General features: G+C 42.5%; 1 protein-coding gene across 3 annotated transcripts in view; it reads right to left on the reverse strand.

Moving 5' to 3' along the window:
* Positions 1-9436, reverse strand: part of LOC123745277 (uncharacterized) — a 77602-nt gene extending 68166 nt beyond the window's left edge. For 2 of the 3 annotated variants that reach the window (XM_045725649.2, XM_045725648.2), the window contains exon 1: positions 9241-9435. In XM_045725649.2, the coding sequence (XP_045581605.2) occupies positions 9241-9276 (36 nt within the window). In that variant the 5' untranslated portion in view covers positions 9277-9435. Of the gene's footprint in view, positions 1-9240 lie in introns of all 3 variants that reach the window. The other variant, XM_045725647.2, reaches the window with a different exon arrangement.
* Positions 9437-19643: the final 10207 nt, after the last annotated feature.

Here is a 19643-nt window from a genome sequence, read left to right on the forward strand (position 1 = left end):
CTGTTGAGATTTGGTCCGGCATACCACATGTGTCAGACCAATTCAGCAGCCCGTCCTCCAAAGACCTAAAAGTGATTCCATGCACCCACCAAACCCCCTGTTTATGAATGAAAACGGTTTACACACGACTCACAGCTGATGACGTTCGAACACTTCCGGAACAAATGCTTCACTGACGATTTTTTTTCGAACCACAACGCTGTAAATGCTCAGCCTGTCCTCCAAACAAAGATACAAAAGTGATTCCATCCACCCACCAAACCCCCTGTCTATGAATGAAAAGCGGTTTACACACGACTCACAACTGCTGAAGTTCGAACATATCCGGAACAAGTGCTTCACTGACGAATTTTGTTCGAATCACAACGCTATAAATGCTTCACCCACGTACTACAAATACAAATAATCGCCAACAGAACCTAAACACCTAACCTAACCTATATATGCACAATATGCTAATATATTATAATATTAATTTATACTTGCGAAAATTCCCGTTTTGAATGAACAGCATGTAAAAATTTATGAATGCCTCTGTGGGGTTGACCGCTGAATGTAATGGACTTGAGTCGAGGACGGGTTGAAATGCTTCACCCACGTACTACAAATATAAATAATCGCCAACAGAACCTAAACACCTAACCTAACCTAATCTATGCCTATATATATATGTACAATATACTAATATATTATAATATTAATTTATATTTGAGAAAATTCCCATTTTGAATGAACAGCATGTAAAAATTTATGAATGCGTCTGTGGGGTCGACCGCTGGATGTAATGAACTTGAGTCTAGGACGGGTTGTGTCTAGGCATCAGGTCATAATCAAAAGGGGCCAGGTCAGATTCTTGCGGCAGGACAAAAACGTTTGGGCAACGTTTCCTTTCTTTGTTGAAAGACCTGTTCACCTAGCAGTAAATCAATCATAACTTTATTCATAAATGTTCATTGTGTACATTCATAGTTGGATTGGTTTAACAAAATTCACAGCAAATTATTTACCCAAGAGACAGTAATAATAATAACATGAAATATCTGTAGTTATAAACAGTATAATCAAGAATTAGAAGCTACATTTATCAATGATTTTCGAATCATTACATATAAATACTTAAAAGTAACAACTTTTACAACTCGTTACAATAATGGCTGAAGTACACCTGAGTACATCAGTGTAATTCAAACTTGACATTTTGGCTCCAAGTAACATTCAGTTTACAGTTTAAAAGTTGAAATATATTTGAAAAATAAAATGTAATTTACCTTATAGTGACAAATATTGCCACACTTTTCATTGCAAAAGAAGGACGATGAGAATACAATTTAAAGGACTAATGTAAACTAATCATTCAATAAATTTATACAAACAAATTTCACACAATCATCACATTGTAGGGCAATATCCCGGGGTCAGAATCACTACCAAAACAAAGTTCATGCAATATTGTTGCCTGTCAGTCATCTCTTTGTGATAGTAGTCTCCCAGAAGTTAGGAAACTATTGATTTTTTTTATACTGTTGCCACTGGAGGCGGCTAGTTTATTGTGCACCCATCCTGTGAGCGGTAGCGCAAAAAGAATTACGGATGTATAAAAGATCTTAGACCTCAGCGGAGATTTTTACATGAACAATTTCATCAAATTTGCAGATCTTATAAAGATAGCGTAAGCTAGTTAAAAAAAAATCCATTAAAAATATCAACAGTTACGTAAATTATTCGAAATTGATAGTAGATCTTTTGCTAACACATAAAATATTTAAATATGGGGATTTTACCGGATCTTAGAAGAGCAATTAATATTAGGCTTCCCAACACACAGCCTAATCATAATGTCATTTATCTACTAGAAGCAATAAAAAAAAAGTATGCAACTTTTGTGGATGTATCCTTAAGAAGGTCAGTAGGAGGCTTTTGGAGACCTTAATAAACCTAACAGGTTTACCATCCCCAACAATATGGGACACCATCATGGAGTTGTTATCTCCGTAAACACAAAGCGAGATATGCCACCAGAGGTTATCGAAGGGCTGAGAAATACGTCGCTAAGAGCAGACGAAAACAAATTGAACGTGATAGATTATTATTTTTTTTGTTTGCCACGAAGAGAGAGTTTATTGGGCAGCTTCACTCATCCTGTAAGTGAACAAACCGCTATAGTGACAGCACTGAGCAGCTTCACTCATCCTGTGAGTGAACAAACCGCTATAGTGACAGTACTGGGCAGCGTCACTCATCCTGTGAGTGAACAAACAGCTATAATAACAGCACGGGGCAGCGTCACTCACCCTGTGAGTGAACATATCGCCATATAGCAGCATGTATATTCCATCCCCCAACAAAAAGAAAACCCGTTGGGGCTATCCATCCTGTGACGTATACCCAGAAACGGCTGGAACTTAACTGTTTCAAGTGGACCATTTATCAAACAAGAAAACTAACATTTACCAGCCCCAAAAGAAGTGAAGTGGTGGAGGCAGACTCCATCCACAACCTCACGTACAGGCACGACAGAGAACAGGCTAAGTTAAACATTCACGCCTGTGCTCAGGAGTTCCTTTCTATAACCATCCACAAACATTCATATATTTCGCCTGACCCACCCCTGAAATTATATTCAGCGAGCCCACGCCAATGTTCCGTTTGCTTAGCAACATCCACAGCTCTCCCACACTCCCATCTCCCTGCCACACACCCACATTAACTCCCATCTCCCTGCCACACACCCACATTAACTCCCATCTCCCTGCCACACACCCACATTAACTCCCATCTCCCTGCCAAACACCACACCCACTCCCATCCCCCAGCCACACACCCACTTTCACACTGCCAACCTCTATAATCACGTATACTTGTATAATTCATAATATTTTATGTAAAACTGAGTAAGTTGTGGGTGACAGCAAGAGGAAGGTGAGGGATGTAGTGTACCAGGAGGGAGAGTTGGTGGTGGTGGTGGTGGAGGGGTGTGGCGGCCGTGTTTATGTTCTGTGGTCGTAACCCAGTACGAGAACACTGCGGACCTCTGTCCGTGTAGGCCTCATCTCCAGGCTACCTTGAAGTGGTTCCGAGGATCTGTATTCACTCGGCCCGGTCTCTGACCAGGCCTCCTGGCTGGCGGTCTGGTCGACCACTTTGCACTCTTGTTGAACAGTTTGTTCACTTGCTGGAAGTAAATCCCAGCTGCGTCTGGGTTTTCTTCCTAGTGGGGAGATATTGAACAACATACCCCCTCTGTTAAAGTCCCTAAACGTGCTAAACATACACTCACTCCAAACACATTCTCATGTGCTATTTACATGTACAAAACCTTGTTCCTAAATGCTAATCTGGATCTGAAACTTTTTCTTAATAGGTGAAATAGAACCCATGAACACCACACCAGAAATAAATATCACTTTGATATCCCCAGGGTCAAACTAAATCTGTACAAACACTCCATGCAAATAAAAGGACCCAGTCTTTGGAACGCACTCCCTGACGAATTAAATAATTGTCCAGCCTATGCCCTAAACAAAAGTAAAATAAAAAAGTACTTAATTTCATCCTCATAGTTTCCTAACCTGTGCTTCAAACTCACACTGTATCTTGTATTACCCACTTCCCCAATATTAGTACTTAAGACATATATCTTTACCTGTGTAACCACCTCTGTTAATTTATATTGTAGTTATTTGTTGATATAAAACCTTGGTACAATGCACCTTTTCATCTTACCTGATACCAACCCATTGTACCTTCTTGTAAATAAATTATTATTATTATTATTATTATTATAATATTATTACTGTACACGGTAATGTGTTCACTCACAGGATGAGTGGCGCTGCCCCATACTGTCACTATGGCAGTATGTTCACTCACAGGATGAGTGGCGCTGCCCCATACTGTCACTATGGCAGTATGTTCACTCACAGGATGAGTGGCGCTGCCTCATACTGTCACTATGACAGTATGTTCACTCACAAGATGAGTGGCGCTGCCTCATACCGTCACTATGACAGAATGTTCACTCACAGGAATAACACTAACCTGATAACCTTCGGGTGTGACAAGTCAGCCCTTCCCCTCTTTCTTCTCCTCCCCTGTTTTCCCTACCCGCCTCCCCTCTTTGGCCGCTTCCCCTAACAACTAGGTGCTAGGTGTACATAGACCTCCAAAGGATACCTGATCAACCAGGCTGTGATTCATACGTCAGGCTGCGAGCCGCCTCGTCCGATAGCCTGGTGGAGCAGACCATGAACCATTTATGAATGAACTAGTTGACCCAGAATGTGAGTACATGGGAGTGTGATGGAGTGGTCCCGCCTACCTCATGAGAGCTGACAGTGAGGGGTTGACGTCAGCCTCGCTGCTGACAGCCTGGAGAGACGTCAGGAGAGCCACAAGTAAATCAGCTGTTGAAAAGAGCTATAATAGTCTAGACGATAGCAATATAGTGCCAGAGGCGCGTGACGGCGCCACAGATGGTAACAAGAGGCGGTGACAGGTCACAGCTGACGTTAGCTGTACATAGGTAAACCACTGTAGGTAAAAAATTAGTGTAACCACTGTAGGTAAAAAATTAGTACATAGGTAAAATGTTTTAATAAGCAAGTAGACGTTAGTGGTACTTTAAGCCTGGTTGATACCTGGTTGATACCTGGTTGGTACCTCAACCAGGTATCAACCAGCTGGCTCCTGACGATGGGTAGTTAGCGTGATGAATGACAGGGAATACTGTAGCCGAGACTGTAATGTGCCCAGGTGGTACACAGCTGGCCACTATACACTCTCCTCCACACTCACCTTCCACACCCCAACCCACCCTACACCTAAACCCCTCCTCAACACGCTCACCCCCACCCCCCCATACATCCACACCCACACTCATACCCACCCCCACATACGCCCACTCCACGTACTCATGCCCATTTCCCACACTCTGACCCATACACATACACACCCTAACATCAACACCCTTTCACACATTAACCTCCCTCCAACACACATAAACACACATAAACACATCCCGTTACATATCACACCCATCCCAACAAACACACGTTCTACCAACCTCATTGTCAAGCCTATACACGAAGCCCCATCAACTTAGTCGTATGTAAGAAAAAAAACTCGCTCCTCGGAGCAAATTAAAAAAAATTGCGCATTTTGACTCCAATACACCCCATTGAAATCCCCCTTTCCCATCAGTCCCATCGCTACACCCTTCCCACCAGTCCCATCGCTACACCCTTCCCACCAACTCCATGGCAACCTCCAACGAATCCAAACTCCACGAACTTCAAATACAAACGATCTCCAACTGGACCTAATCACCTAACCTAATCTATGCCTAACTACATATAGAGCTTTAATATTATTATTTTATGTGCGATGAAAAAGCTATTTTCAATATGCAAAATGTTAAAAATTGATGAATGCGTCTTGGGGGTCGGCCGCCGCTTTAACGAGCCTGGCCCGAGAACAAGTTACGCTTAAACTGTTTTAATTAACAAACAGGGTTTTGGTGGCTGAATTAACGAGCATTTGTCTAATGTTCATGATGACGGGATGGAGTAGAGAGTAGTTGATTCAATATGAGAGCTAGTGAGTAAGCGAATGAGTAAACGAGCGAGTGAGTGAGTGAGTGAGGGAGTGACTCATGTAAACAGAGGCTGTCACGCTGCCGTTCTAAAAAAAACCTCCCCAGTGTTGTATCGTGTTCCAGGGCTCGTCTGGTGTCTGCCAGCGCCACACGCGTGAACACTCAAACTCACGCACGCACGCATGCACGGGACACAATTGATAACTTGTGAAAGGAATCGTTTAGAACCTTGAACCATATATGTCAGACCAATCCAGGAGTATGCAGCGCCAGGGGTGGAGTCCGTATCTATTCAAGCACAAGACTAAATTATAATAGGTTCAAAGGTATGCCCCAAGATTAGTACCTGAGCTGAGAGGTATACGCGAGGAAAGATTACAGGAACTAAACCTCACGTCGCTGGAAGTCAGAAGAGTTAGGGGAGACATGATCATGACTTACAAGATTCTCAGAGGAATTGACAAGGAAGAAAAATACACTATAACACGGACGGTACACGCACAAGGGGACACAGGTGGAACTGAGTACCCAAATTAGCCACAGAGACATTAGAAAGAACTTTTTCAGTATCTTAGTAGTTAACAAATGGAATGTACAAGGTACTGATGTGGTGGAGGTTGACTCCATACACAGTTTCAAATGCATATATGATATTGGAGCAGCTTGTTCCAATATGCTCAGGAATCTGTACACCAGTTGATTGACGGTTGAGATGTGGGACTAAAAGAGTCGAAGCTCAACCACCCCGCAAGCACAATTAGGTGAGTACAAAATTGTATCTCATCTTCAGGTAAGGTTGGCCGAGCGGACAGCACGCTGGACTTGTGATCCTGTGGTCCCGGGTTCAATCCCGGGCGCCGGCGAGAAACAATGGGCATAGTTTCTTTCACCCTATGCCCCTGTTACCTAGTAGTAAATAGGTACCTGGGTGTTAGTCAGCTGTCACGGGCTGCTTCCTGGGGGTGGAGGCCTGGTCGAGGACCGGGCCGCGGGGACACTAAAGCTCCGAAATCATCTCAAGATAAGGTAATTAAAGGTTGGGTTAGGTTCGGTTTTAGATGTACTTAAAGAACAACAATGACAAAGGGACACATACCTTCTCAGGTTTTAGACCGTACTCAGTTGAGGACGAAGCCACCAACAGTAGGACGCATTTAGACCTGTAATTAACCGGAAATACTAACGAGCTCATGACGTTATTTTCGTTAACTATTTCAGAAACTGTGGTGGTCGACTAGTGTTTCCGCTCGAGGCTTCTGTTTCCCATAACTCAAGTTTTTTCTTTGTTGCCTTTAGGACCGCTAAAAATGTCCACCAAGAGGAAAATTTTGTAACAAAAGTCAGCATAGGTATTTCCGGGGAAATTAAGTCACTCCTGACGAAAATAGAACTACAGAAAACGTAACATTGTACAGGAGAGGCTTAACTAAAATTAGCACACCTTTAGAAACATGGAAATTTTTTAATTTCAAAAGATTAGTACACAGGTAAAATGTTTTAATAAGCAAGTAGACGTTAGTGGTACTTTAAGCCGATCAACACATTTTAGTGAAAATTACAGGCATACGACAGTAATAACTGATTGATTTATCATATATATAACAAGATATTTTACATTTCAAATTTGTGTTTTCTACACCTTGTAGTAATATATTAAATCTGTGAATTACGCGTGACAAAGGATCACAAGGGATATATACCTCGCTTGGTATTCCACGCTTCTCGGCGTATGTGTACAATAAGATTTTATTCATTAATGCCGCTAACGGCGGCTAGTGTATTGTGTTCCTTATACTCACGACGTTTATATACGAAATTAACACAGCAAGAACTCTCCATTTACCAATACGTCTAGAATAAGGACACGTATAGTTAGTATAAATGCTTATGCTAACTAAAGTGTAGAATACACTGTCAATTTTGTGAAAGAGAAATTAGTTTAGTTAATTTTCACTGTGTGTTGGGGGACAGGAAGCCATGGTGTATGCATACACGTTAGGCTTTTTATCGAGGTCGTCCCCAGAGGCTAATTACTGACCCCACCCAGGATGCAACCCCACAACAAGCTGACAAACTACTGAGTACCTACTTGCTGCTAGGTGAACGGGAAATTAGGTGAAAGGAAATATGCCCAACCATTTCCGTCCCGCTCGGGATTCGAACCCGGAATTTTCGAGTGTGCACCAAGAACGAACCCCACTATACTACCGGGACCCCTTTGTCCTGCACCCCATACCCATCCTGTGGGCGGTAGTGGAAAGGGTTACAGAGCACATAATGGGCTCAGGGACTGAACCCCAAAATTCATTTAGCTAAACAAGTTACAGCCATGATAAGCTAGTTACAGGAATTTATATATATTGTTACATTATAAATGGATTCTGTAGAATGTCCCATATTGAATGACTTCATTCACGTGAATTTCATCCATTATACACTTCACGTGAATTGTATCTATTATACATTTGAATTGTATCTATTATACGTATACGTGAATTGTATCTATTATACATATTCCGGGCGTGGGTTCGAATCCCACTCCTGACATGAGTGTTTTTTTAGGGAGCCGGCGGCTGAGCGGACAGAACACTAGTCGCGTGATCCTGTGGTCCCGGGTTCGATCCCGGGCGCCGGCGAGAAACAATGAGCAGAGTTTCTTTCACCCTGATGCCCCTGTTACCTAGCAGCAAATAGGTACCTGGGAGTTAGTCAGCTGTCATGGGCTGCTTCCTGGGGGGGTGGAGGCCTGGTCGAGGACCGGGCCGCGGGTACACTAAAGCCCCGAAATCATCTCAAGCTAAGATACACTTCATTCACATAAGTGTTCCCGTTAAACATACGTCTTCCTTCAGGATGCGCCTCTCAATCACTCAATAACTTCTACGGTCTTCCAGTCAGTGATCATTGACACTGGGGAGTGATTACCAGTGTCAATCACCGCGTGTTTTTGGATTGAAACTCTCATCCAATTCTGACTAAAATTGAAAATGCATGATGCAAGTATGGGCTGGTTACAGCAGGGTCAAGCAATGACCTCATTGCCATTACCATCAAGAAATAACCAATAACCCTTTGTTGTAGATCTTCACATGCGCTTAAATTAAGTGGTTGGGCACTATTCCTTCCCTCCATCCCATCCCAAATCCTAGGAAATGTAGATGTTTATCTCTCAGAATGTTTGGTAATATGTTTATTGTTTGTGATGTGTGTCTATGTATGTATTAACACGTTGTACTGAACGGTGTGAGAATAGCTTGAGCTACCTCATCCCTTTGTGTGTATTTTACCTCAATAAACTTATTTCAATTTCAATTTCAATCCCAAATCCTTATCCTGACCCCTTCCAAGTGCTATATAATCGTAAGGGCTTGGCGCTTACACCTGACAGTTCCCTTCCCTTCTCCAGCATTCAGTCTGTATATTCAGAAATTACGGAATGGAATTTTGATTTTGCAAACATGAAAAGTATAATTAGCACTTAGATTCAAAATTTGTTTTAAAAATCTACCTGGGAAAGATCATCAAAGCAAATGGGAAGGGATCTTCGACAAGCCGCCGGCTTCCTGTCCTCGTCGAGGGCCACTAGGGTTAGTATAGTAGTTAGATTTACTCAGGTAAATCAGATAATGAGGTAAAGCAAAACTCACCTGAGTGGGGTCAGATCGTGAGGTGGGTACTGGCATGTTGACGACGGCTCAGGCTCTAACTGATAAACAAATATTATCTTATCTAAGGGTATATGTTTGATCGTTTTCTATTATGTGGTTTGTGCGTGGGTTATTTGTTTGAAGGGTGGCAGGAGGTAGAGGCGGCACCAGCGGTACTTCCCTCGCCAGCTCCTCCCGGGTGACTAAGGGTGCGCTCTCCACCATTCAGGGCGCGTCCAGATATTCCTTGACCTCCCACTTATGACTGCCCACACAGCGATCACCAGATTTACATTTTTTTTCTATCCGAAGCGAACACTACCGTAAAACATATTTGTCGTGGTTATCTTTTTCGTTAATTTTTTTTTTGTGTATCCAAAAGAGTATACATTAATATCCTATTAAGTCTGAAAAATTACAAAATGTCGGAGTAAAAGAAGAGATGCGCAATATGGCAACAGTGAAAATCCCAGTAGTGAGTCTGATGATGTCATCGGTGACGTCACGGATTACAGGACCGCAAGCTGGGGCATAAATAGACACGAATGTTCTAGAAAACACAACCAGTGGGAATCCTCCTGCTCTTCTATGTTTACTGACAGACAGATGACGGCAATGAGGTGTTTTTGTGAGGTTAACTTTTGAGCAAGCATATTCTTTTGTACACATTTGATTTGTCATTTGCAAACTATAGAACAAAGATATACTAAATAAAATTTTTTGATACTATTTAGACTATCTTTAAAATGTCAAGACACACCTGTGAAATAATTCAATAATTATAATAATAATTCATTGTGTCGGGGGACAGGCTTAGCCAGATTACTACGATGCGAGCGGGAAGGAGCATTGTGAACTAAAATACTAGATTACTATGAAGTGTGTTACTTTGTCGAAAGGAAAGTTTTACAACAAGACGTCGAAGGATATTAGCGAGAGTTTGAGTTCAGATATGAAGGGAAGACATAGCTGTGTTGCTAGTGTTGGAAACAGGTTTGGGATGAAATAAATTTAGTTTAGCTTGAGAATAGGCAAAGGTGATAAAATGTAAGGGGTAACCCAAGCGAGCGAAAAGACGTAAATTAAAGCAACTTCAGAATCAAGAAACTGAGGGTCAATGATGCGTAGCGAAGGAAGAGTCAGACAAGAATCACTTACTATTTACACTCCCTAAGTGCTCTATGGCCTCATGATTAGTGTCTTCCAGTCTTTCCTCTCCCCTTTTTAGCAATTTCAAAGTTGAATGGTAATCTAATCCTTCCTTTTCCAGACGTTCGTGTTCACAGTTCTGTGTCTGGTTACCTTTTTTCTGTTTACCGCAAGCCTATGCATAGGGGTATGTATATTTACATAATTTCCTACCATTTCCTTTCTGTTAAAACAAGTCTTATCGGTCTCTCTTCTTCCGGGCCCTATGCATCAGTGACCCTCGGTTTCTTGATCCTGAAATTGCTTTTATCCTATAAATTATTGCTATTATTATAATAATTGCATTCATTAAGTACCCCCATACCCATCCTGTGAGCGGAAGTGGAATATGCTGCAAAGGTTGAGAGCCTCTCAACCTCTCTAGCCAATTTAATCGAATGCCTGGTGAGACAGAAATGGTTGGGCGTGTTTCCTATCACCTAGGAAACACGCCCAACCTAGGTGACGTTGGGCATGAATCCCATGTACCTATTTAGTGCACTTGTCCACCAAGCACTAAATAGGTACATGGGAGTTAATCAGCGTGTGGGGTAGCATCCTGAATTATTTGTCAGTAATTCGTCCCTGGGGAGGACCTCAATTTAAGCGTAACGTGTACTGTATGTATATACTGGCTGCTTGTTCCCACACACAATGAATTATGAATTTATATGAAATTATTATAATACTGAATTACATATATTACACATATACAAGTATATATGAATTATAAATTAGTTTAATGATCTAAATAAGTTTACCTTAAAACAGATACCATTTTCTACGTACATTGAACCACAGAAAATGGCCAATTTGAAGGGTAACGCGTATACATTTTTGAACAGTGTTTAGCGTATTTATATCTGGCATATTGGCTCTAGTACTTGCCATCACCTGCTACAGTGGATGATGTGTGCGTCACTCGGTTATTCAGGTTAAGGCCAATACTTATGTATTGTCGTTTTATTGAGTTAATTTATTGAGTATCCTCTTCAGTTGCCATAACGGACAAAAATTAGTGTACTAAAACTCTCGAACCTGACCCAATTTAACTAGGTAATCCACGCATTTAAAACGTAAATGTTTGTGAGCCGCTATGATTTATAGTAAGTCATATTTTGTACGATGAATGAATATAAATATCATATTTTGTACGATAAATGAATATAAACATCATATTTTGTACGATGAATGAATATAAATATCGTATTTTGTACGATGAATGGCTTAAAGTGAATGGAGCACGTCAGGAATAAAACTGTCGAACACTCAAATTGACAATTATGCAAAATACGGACTATTTTCAACTAGGATAATCTACAGTTTGTAGAAACTGTAGATGTTTGTACATGAAATTCGTGAACACGCTGGCCCTCTGTGTTGATGATGTGCTATGTTTCTTACACAACTATTTACAACATTTTCCACAAACTGAGAGCATAAACTAACAAGTCTAGTCTAACCTGACATGTAGTAAAACTTAACTTCAGCAAACCTAAGACATCCAAAAATATCCAGTGTGACTAGCAGGGAGGAACAAGTTATAATTGTCTTATAACTTCTGAGTCGCGTATAATGAGTTTTTCACTCATAAGCAGGAGGGGAGTTTTGGGGGGTTGGATTAACGAGCATATGGCATTTGTTGATGAGGACGGGTTTGCTGACCGGGACATAAAGCTTTAATTATATTGCACAATATCACAATAACGAGATGTATTATGAGAAAATCCACGCAGCGGTGTGAGAGCAAAACCCCGTCCTGAGACCATGTCCATTCCATCCAGCAGTCGACCCCAAAGACACATTCGTCAATTTTAACATACTGTTCATTCAAAACAGGCAGTTTCTCAAATATAAATTAATATTGTTATATATTAACATGCTGTGCATATTTAGGCACTGGTTAGGTTAGGTGTTTAGCTTCTGTTGCTGATTATTTGTATTTGTAGTATGTGGGTGAAGCATTTATTGCGTTGTAGTTCAAACAAAAGTCGTCAGCAAAGCACTTGTTCAGGAAGTGTTCTGACGTCATCAGTTGTGAGTCGTGTGTAAACCGTTTTTCATTTGTAAACAGGGGGGGGGGAGGTTGGCGGGTGCATGGAATGGACTTTGGCCTTTGTTTAGGAGGACGGGCTGGAGGGAGGGAATCAAGCTCACGTACCTCAGGTTGTGTTACTTTTTAAAACTCATCGTGGTCTAGTTGATAATGCGTACATCTGGGGTGTCCCAGGAGGCGAGTTCGATTATAAATTATCAATGAAAGCTTGACATTTTATTCTTCAGGTGTTTATTATTTCTTATAAACAGATTTAAATTACCAGTGATCCAAACTATCGTTGATCTCGATAAACTACCAGTGATCAAAACTACCGTTGATCTAAACAAGCGGAGATCAAAACTTTCTTAGATCTAGAAAGCTGTTGATCTGAACTATCGTTAATCAAAACTGTAGACCAAAATTACCATTGATCAAAACAACAATTAATCTAAATAACCGTAGATCAAAACTACCGCTGATCTATTGTAAACTACCATTGCACTAAATGGTGCACCACTTTATAGTTAATGATTAAATGCTTGAAATCATTACACAGCATTTATGCCTTCGCTTCTGGAAAATATGTAAACATATATGGACAACAAAAATATCGATAGGCTAGGCAAATCGGAGCCAATTATGTCTCACTCAACTTGTAAAAACAACATTACTCTGTAATAATCACCAATGTTGAAATACCATCAACAAAAGCATTTTCTAAATGACTCAACTCCAATATGGAATTTTACATCATTATAGACACCAATTACCATACAAACAATAGGATGCGTCCCATAAACTAGTCCCCCCTCCCCCCACCTGTCGGCAACAGTGATATGGGCTCTATACTCACCTAGTAGAGGGGGGTAGTAATAGCCTAAGCTACTCTATCCCTTTGAGATATATTTCTTTCTTATCTCAATAAACATACTTGAACTTGAACTCACCTAATGTAAGTGTGTGGGTGAGAAGGTGAACGAAGGCGTAAACGCTAGGCTTGAATATTTGTCAGGGAGGCTGCTATGTAGGAGGTTAGGCTACCTAGTGAATGGTGGGCGGTGCGGGAGAGCCATCTCCCTTCCCCAGGCTATTATCACCCGTATCAGCGCACAAAGCTTTCTCTCTTTATGGCCGCCAGCAACCAGTAGCTGGCTGTTAAGGTGCCCTGCTTCCTCTTTCCCCACAGCCTCTTTTCTTCTTAGGCTTCTGCTAGCTGCGTTCGCCAGTAGCTCCACGCAACGATCACTATTTCAATGACTACTTCTCTCCGCCAGTGGCTACACACAACGATCGCTACTTCCCTGACACCAGTAACAGTTCCAAAAAACACTTTTGCGACTACCACCGCAAGTAGAATATTAAGAAACATTATGTGTTTCCGCCCCTAGTAGCAGTTACTAGAAACAGTTCGCGCAGTTACCATCCCCAACAGCAAATGCACCGTAAGTAGCAGCAGGAGCAGTTCATAACAGTCCCCTCCGGTTACAACCATCAGTAGCAATAGCTCCGCCAATAACATAGATACACCGGTAGCAGCAACACCACCGGTAGCAGCAACACCACCGGTAGCAGTAACACTACCGGTAGCAGCAGACACCAACGGTCCCTTGGGTTACCACCATCACCACCAACCAATCACCATTCAATCCTCCCCGGCACTGATTATTGCTCTATCAACCATCTCGTTAAGAGAGCCAGTTGAGGCTTTGGCACGGCTGGTTGCTAACTACTGCCTGCCTTTAATCACCTCGTTAAGCAGTAATGAGGTGCGTGCCCCTAGACTATAGAAATTTGGTTAGGTAAGGCTCCCCTCGGAAGGGAGGGCCTACAAGTTACCTGCGGAACTGCTACGATATTCCTCCGCCAAAATTTCCAGCCTACTGTATTTTTTTTCCTCGTTTGTTAAAACGAGAATATTATGATTTATGGATATTATTGTTCGAATAGTTTGTTTATGTTTGCATATATATATATATATATATATATATATATATATATATATATATATATATATATATATATATTATATATATATATTATATATATATTATATATATATATATTATATATATATTATATATATATATTATATATATATATATATAATATATATATATAGGAAAGCCGGTAACCAGGAAGACAGACCAGAATCGGACTTCGTTTGTGCTCGGTGTGGGATGGACTGCCACTCTCGGATTGGCCTCATCAGTCACACCAGACGCTGCACCAGGATTGACAACTAGGGCGCAACTCCATAGTCTCCCGAGACTGAAGGATGCCTACTATATATATATATATATATATATATATATATATATATATATATATATATATATTGGTAGCAGTCTTTCCTGTAGACATATATTATTAAATATGACCGAAAAAGTAAGATTAATAATTCTAACACGAATTTTCTCAATATTTCTTATGTTTTTCTTCACTGTCGGTGGTAATAAAAATATCAATTCTCCAAAATTAATTTTTTAATTGTCTGACGCGACACTTGAGCGCGTTTCGTAAAACTTATTACATTTTCAAAGACTTTAGTTTACACACACACACAACTTTAACTGAACAGAGTTTAAACAGCTTCGTTTTTTTATACCTGCATTTGGGTGAGGTGATATGTTACAACAGTTTTGGATGAGGTGAAAACAAACTTTCAACACAAGACAGAACACGAAACAATTTGTATAATATTTTGTAAGTTAAAGGGAAGAATGGAAGTAACTGCAAAGGGCCTATTGGCCCATATTTCTTGATGCTTCTATATTGGTGCGGAGTCTTGAAGTGGGTAGAATATAGTTGTGCATTAATTGGCTGTTGATTGCTGGTGTCGACTTAATGTGTAGTGCCTCGCAGATATCTAGCCGCCTGCTATCGCTGTATCTATCGATGATTTCCGTGTTTTTTGTTAAGACTTCTCTGGTGATGATCTGGTTGTGGGAAGAGATATCTCTTCCCACAACCCGCGTTAAAGCGTTCGTCAGCGTTAAAGTTGTAAATAAATGGAACGGATTAGTTGAGTTGCTTATTAATTTTAACTCGACTCACAATTCTAAATGCAAATATGAAAAGAGAGAGAGAGAGAGAGAGAGAGAGAGAGAGAGAGAGAGAGAGAGAGAGAGTCATTATAACATTAACTACGAATGATTGAACAGAGCCGCTCAGGAGCTGACTCCCGACCATTCAGGTACCTCTTGGTGAGTACATTTAGGTGAGAACACATCAACAGCCCTAATACAGAGATGATAACCCACTCCCATGTTCGTATCTCCTTAGTCTAAATACACAATTATACTGCACAAGAACATCCAGTTTCGGAGAAATAGTTGAAACAAAATTCAAATATGTTTTTTCCTTCCAAGGTTTCCTTGTCTTACTTAGGCAAATTCCTTCTTAATGTCTTGGGTAATACCCTGGATGACGGGGTGCATGAGCTGGAGTGCGTATTTTAGTGTTTGGGCGGTGTAGTGGGGATGGGTGGTCTGGAGGGGTGTGGAGGGGTAGTGTGTGGAGAGGTGAGACGTGGAAGGGTGGTGTGTGAAGGATTGCTGTGTGGAAGTGTGGTGTGTGGAAGGGTGGTGTGTGGAAGAGGGGTGTGTGTGGAAAGAGAGGGTGTGTGTGTGGAAGAGGGGGGGGGGTGTGGTGAAAGGGAGGTGTGTGGAAAAGGGGGGGTGTGTAGAAGGGGGTGGACTGGTGTGATGGGTGCTTGACTACCCGCAACGACCGCACTGCATGCAACGCCACCACTCCCAATGGTGGTCACTGTGCCAGCTATCATTAGCGGTAATTAAAGTATGCGAGAGCAGCCTCCGAGGTTCACTGTATCTCAGACGGTGAGAAGGTGTCGCACGACACTAATCTCCCAAAGATCATACGGGTGCCTCCCCCGTCACCGGGTCGCAGCTCTGTTCTAACACCTGGACGCCCTCTAGAGCCAAAGACACTATGGCCTCACCGATTTTCTGTAATTCAGTCTTTAAGGCTGTAAGGCATCAACACCCGAAGCCTGTACCCAGTTATATAATTGGTAAAAGAATGCGGGAGCAGTTCTTGTGACTGGGTTGATGGAAGTCACTGTTATTACAAAAATGGGGTATACAGTCACTGAAATTACCAGTCACTGAGACAAATAATAACTACATTTGACAGGTCACCGAGACCCCTAAATGTGTGTGTGATTTGGCTAATAATCTTACACCTGAACAAGTGTCTGAACATCACTACACAGGCTGAGGGTCGAACAAAATAAGTTTACTACAGCAGATGTGTTCGCGGCCTTTGTGGGCCGTTATGCTGGGCTCTCGCTTACTGTGATCATATCGGATCGCAGTGGCGCTACGACTAATGTGAGTGTCCATGGTGCATCCTTCGAGTTCCCTGATGACGTGCTGCTCCGATATTTTGGGTAGTTTGGTCGAACATTTGGATGAATGTCATTTCATCTGGCCGACTGAAGGGGGTGCCCAATAGGATCCGGACCCTTCGCGATGCGGCTTACGGTGGCTGTCCCATCTTCAGTGCTCCTGATGGGATGTTATATCTGAAGTTTTTATGCAGGTCAGCAGCGGACCTGTTTCTGGTGTGGCTTGTTGAGCCATCAGGCTACTGGGTGCCATGTGGGTGCCGTGGAGCATATCAACCTGTTCCGGGAGGAGGAATGCCCTCCACTGTAGGCCTAGGAGGACTCTGTGTGTGCTGAGGAAGTTGTTGTGCCTGCGCCATCGGGGGTTGTGGAGTGTGCATTGGGTGTTGGGCTGGCACCTGCAGCTTCCCTAGTGGACCGTGGGGATACATCTCCAGTTGCTGTGTCTTCTGTGGAGGTCTGTGGCGGTGCGTTGCCACGTGATAGAGGGTTGTGTGAGATGAGTGCTCTGTGGATGTTCATGCGTTACCGTCTATGTTGGTGGGTGGTCCGGTGCCTCCGGTGGTCGAGGTGTTGCGGGATCGGGTGAAGAGGGATCGTGTGAGGTCTCCTGGTGGTCCTGCTGCGGCGCCTCTGGGGGAGGTCGACAGTTCGGACGACGTATGCCGGGTCGAAGCGTTCCAGAAGGACTCTCAGTTTGTCTCCCCCCCCCCCCAAGGTGAAGCCTGGGCGGACATGGTTGAATCCATGGGATTCTCTTCTGCTGACGAGGCCGGTCCTGGTGTGCTTGGGGTGCCTGCGGATGCTGGGGCTGTTGTGGTGGTGGCTGGCTCTGTTGAGACTGTCCCAGTTCCGGTTGTGGCTAACTGTGGTGGGGTCTCTGTATCGGCTCGTGTCCACTTCCCTCCCCGTATTCTTGAGTGGCGGTTCACCGGAGTGGGGAGTTATTGCATCTGAGGTGCCCACTGATGGTTCTTGGGATTTGGTGGTGGCGTTGAAGAAAGAATCTCGACGGAAGGACGCCGGGGTGAAGGAAGCTGTGGTGTCATGCCATGTGTCTGGGGTTCCAGTGGTGCCAGCCCCCGTTTCTTTGCTGCCTGTGCGAGTAGCATCGATCATGAGATTCCTGTGTTCATGAAGTACCCTGTGGTGCCGGCAGGGGGGTCGCCTTATCAAGTAGAATTGGGCACGGTGGGAGGCTTACTGTCTGCGATATCCCCCAGAGAAGTTTCTGGAGGGCGTTCCATAGCTATGTGAATAAAATTCCGGTAGTTGTGGTTGCGTGGGAGTGTGTGATGTGGGTTCCTTTCCCGGCTCCTGCGTGAGCCAGTGTTCCGTTTTGCCGTTGTCAGCGGCTCCCCTGTGTGTATTCTTTTGTGATTTCATTTTTCTGTTTGGATGTGTTTCTGTGTAGTGTTTTCTGTCTATTTCCCTGCTCTAGTGGTGGGTTAGTGTCTTTTACGGTATATTTTTCTTTACTGTATATTTTTTATATTTTACTGTTTTTGTATTGATGTTTAATGTTACTGTTATGTTCCCTTGCATGTACTATTTTGCTTATTTTCTGTCCTTGTTCATGTGTATTACATTGTGTCATTTTCCGTGTTTTGTTCTGTTGTTTTGAGCCTGCTCCGTTTGGTGCTTTGGCACCCCTGTCTTACTTTTTGTACTTAATTTTTTGTTTTGTTCCTGCTTTATGTTCTCTCTGTATTTTGTGATTGTAACTCAATAAAAATAAAACAAGAAATTGCAACACCACTGAACTGTCCGTCCAATGGGCTATCTGTAGATACCCAACAAGACAGACCTATGTCCTGAGCTAAAGGATTTACGATCGTGCATGGTTGCATGTAAAGTCACTAGTCCACGCTGGCGACTTCATGACCTGAACTCACATTGCACCATTAAGACAGACTTGAAATTCTTTTACAACAGGTGTGCGGAAAGGCAATGTGACATTTGGCAGCAGTTAGAAAGGCAATAAGTAATTATCAAAAGATGGCACTAAGCCGGTCTAAGGAGCAGTTAGAAAGCCAAGCGTCCTGTTAAAACCCGTCATCACAAAAATAACACTTGAAACTTAATAACGAAACAAATATTCACCTTCCAGTCACTTGGCTCGACATTCTTGATGGTAATTCAAGAGTAACTATAGTTAATGTCTAGCCAAGTTCACAAATACTGTCACGTAGTTCTGGCTGATTTGACGCGAAGCAAACGGTCACATTTCCAGATCACTTCTTTCAAAGGTCCGGTGTATCGCGCACCAGAGTATGCGTTTCAAGCTCAACAAGCCACATTGTAGATCAAGCAATAAGAGATACTTTTTTACCCTCATCTTAATGGGTAGATTAATTAACTGCATTATGTGTGTATATATATATCACTCTAATATTTACATTTGCAAGTGAATGCACACTCAAGAGTTATTTTATCAGATAAATTATTTTTTATTTTCATAAATTGTTTAAATTAACGTTATATCTACCAGTAATATATCTGAGTTACTCGGTATATAGTGTGGGACTGTGGAGTTGGAGAGTAAAGTTACCCCAAGTGGGCGCACAGGTAGCTGGATTGAGTGGATTCCTTGAGTCTTTCTGAAGACCACCGATCTAATCTCGCCAAAATAGGGAGTTGGCGGTGCCCAAGCAGGAGGCATAAACTCCTGGAGCATTGGTAGCCCATCTGGAGAACATCAGCTCTGCCATGGCTCTACACAGAGCTAGGGGTAAGGATTGGTGGCTCTGTTGAAGCCAGTGTCCTCACTGCAGCAGGGAATGGCTCTCCTGTACGCTTCTCGCCACC

Source organism: Procambarus clarkii, chromosome 44 (genome assembly GCF_040958095.1).
Source record: "Procambarus clarkii isolate CNS0578487 chromosome 44, FALCON_Pclarkii_2.0, whole genome shotgun sequence".
NCBI classification, from domain to species: Eukaryota; Metazoa; Arthropoda; class Malacostraca; order Decapoda; family Cambaridae; genus Procambarus; species Procambarus clarkii.